The sequence below is a fragment of the Fukomys damarensis genome, unplaced genomic scaffold (assembly GCF_012274545.1).
Source record: "Fukomys damarensis isolate Sample0158 unplaced genomic scaffold, DMR_v1.0_HiC HiC_scaffold_3, whole genome shotgun sequence".
Taxonomy (NCBI): domain Eukaryota; kingdom Metazoa; phylum Chordata; class Mammalia; order Rodentia; family Bathyergidae; genus Fukomys; species Fukomys damarensis.
Window position 1 is genome coordinate 9,027,809 of NW_022900915.1, and position 2,692 is coordinate 9,030,500.

General features: G+C 49.7%; 1 protein-coding gene across 1 annotated transcript in view; it reads left to right on the forward strand.

Moving 5' to 3' along the window:
• The window catches only part of Il17b (interleukin 17B), a 31,779-nt gene extending 31,502 nt beyond the window's left edge, over positions 1-277 (forward strand). Inside the window, exon 5 of the mRNA XM_033766680.1 lies at positions 8-277. Within this exon, the coding sequence (XP_033622571.1) occupies positions 8-79 (72 nt within the window). The 3' untranslated portion in view covers positions 80-277. The remainder of the gene's footprint in view (positions 1-7) is intronic.
• The last annotated feature ends 2,415 nt before the right edge of the window (positions 278-2,692 follow it).

Genomic DNA, 2,692 nt, shown 5'->3' on the forward strand with positions numbered 1-2,692 from the left:
GCCGCCACCGCGCCCCGGGCCCTGCCGCCAGCGCGCCGTCATGGAGACCATTGCCGTGGGCTGCACCTGCATCTTCTGAGGCCGACCCAGCCCTCTCGCACCCTGCTGAGAAGTGAACGCTGACCTTTGTAAAGCTAGGCTTTGATTTTGCTCTTTGTGGCTGAAAGAAAAAATTGGGGTGGGGCTCGGAGATCACGGGGTGTCAGATATCAGATCAATATAAAGAGGGTTTTCCATCATTCTGAGTTCTCCAACAGTGAGACAGGCCATTAAAATACTGCATTTGTTTCTACCATTTGAGATAAGGCGTTATTTCCTTTACTTTGGTTCCGTAAGCCTCTATTTCAGCCGTTTGTTTGAAGCGTCGTGTGCATAAGCCAGCATAGGAGTTGACAAGTGCTAACTCTCCAGGATGAGCTCACGGATCCCCAGAAACAAGCACTGTTGACACCGTGTGCTCAGGGTTCAGGAAGAGTCCAGCCAGAATGGAGCCTCTCATGGCGCTGTGGAGCCTGTGCTTTCTCTGGTGGATGATTCCTAAGGCCTCTTTCAGCTTGATGATTCTTTGCAGAGCTGACTTCCGCCCAAAGAAGGGCCTCCAGGGTGCCTGAGCAGGGGTTTCCAACCTGGGTCAGTGAACCCTTACTATATGTATGTTTTTCTCTGGACTGAGGATCCCTGGTTTTGAACAATCACAGGCTTGAGAGGCAACAGCGTGGATTTTTTTCCTCCTGCCCTGTCTCCAGGGATATCTAGTTAGCTGGTTTGCTGGTGTCTGTGACTCACAACAGCATCAGAATCAGCTGGAGGGCTTGGGAAAATAGACTGCTGAGCCCCAGCCCTAGAGGTTCTGATTTAGCTGGGGACTATTTTTCATTTTTATGCAGTGGTTCCTTTTCACTGGGCGATGCTGCTGCTGGTCTGGGACCATACTTTGGGAGCCATTGGCTTCTATAAAGAAACTGCTGATCAAAAAGCCAATGTGATTGACTTGTCCTAAAGCCTATCTGGCTCTTGTTCCTTGATGCTAACCTCTCACTTTCCCCTTGAGCCCTGCAGTTCAAATCTCCTCCGGGGCCCTCTAACCCCTGCAGCAAATTCCCGATCAGCTGTCCTGGGGCCTAAAAATACCCTCCCTCCCCAGCACAGCTGAGGGGCTTGGGCTGTTCTGGGCATAAGAATAGCTAGCATGTGGAGTTAACCTCAATGAAAGGGCCGACAGCTCAGGGCAGGAATACTTGACCTGGCTGCCTGAGCTTCAGTGCTTAAAGCAGCTCTAGTGCGGGATGTTTTAAGGATCTAATTCATGAAAACCGTGGTTAGGTATGTGCCTGTCTCGCATGGTAACTAACTTACCTTTTTTGGTATTGTTCTAGAGTGGATACTGGTTAAAATTACTCCGGGAAGCTTCGGCCAGGTTCCAGACACTTGGAAAGTAGCTTTCGTGTGCCAGCCCTGCCGATCCCTTCAGCAGTCACTGTGCCTTCTCCCAGGGCTGTTTGTCTCTAAGGCACTCACAGTGTGCTCTCCAGATCTTTTTTATTTCTTCTTTTTTGGTGCTGGGATGGAGCCTAGGGCTCGTGTATGCTCAGCCTGTGTTTCACCACTGAGCTCTACCCCCAGCTGTACGCACGCCATCCAGAGCTGCAGGGTCTTTTTGGCGTGAGGGTGTGGGAAGAGTTGGGCTGTAGGAGTCCTGCTCCTCGTCCTGGAAGATGCATGTACCCTGGGGTGGAGAGGTGGGGGGGCTTCATCTTGGGAAGTGGCTGTCATTCTACTATAGCCTCAAAAACAAAGATGCTCAAAAAATGTGTTATCCATGGACGATATTTTTTCTTCCTTCTGGGCTTCAAGTTCTTTACTGTGAATGGGCAGGTGAAATTTAGGGATCCCCAGGGTCTTTTCTGCTACTTAGTTTTTCTTTGTGGGGGGAATGCTAGGGATTAAACTCAGGGTCTTTACACTGAGCTATATCTCTAGCAACTCCCTCCTACTTTATTTTTTATTTTCAGAAAGGGCCTTGCTAAGTCATCCAGTTGCCCAGGCTGGGATTGAATTTTTGATCCTCTGGCTTAACCTCCTAGCCTCCCAGACTGCTGGGATTACAGGTATGCACGACCACACCTGGTGTTTTTTGTAAATTCAGAAGTTTACTTCATGAGCTCGGGCTGGCAGCTGGTCCTTTCCAGTCCTCTGCTTTAGAGGCAGCATCAGGAATTCAGAAATTCAGAAAACAGCCTACACTGTACCCCAGAACTACATTTGATGTGAGTCTAAACATGTTTTCCTATCTCCACTTGCTAGCAAGAAACCCCCACTCACGAGGTAGGAGCCTCATCTGCCTTGCTCAGCATTGTACCGCTAGCACCTAGCACAGCACCCACAATGGAAGAGGGGTGCAGAGCTTACTGAATGAACACACAGAGGCCGCTAGGGGGTGCCCAAGGTCTGCCCCCAGCTCCCTCTAGTGCACCTTCATGGGTGAGTTCTCAGCAAGGCATTCCTCACCTCTCCACCTGCTAGTTCTGCCCTCCATAGCTGTTCCTTCCTCTCCACAATGCTGACATTTTGCTTAAGTCACCTGCCTAAGGTGAAGTTCCTGTGAAGGTTTAAAATGCCTACCACACGTACTAAAGACCACCGAGTTCCTTGCATGCTTTATTTTTTATTTTTTTAGCAGATTAGAGGGACC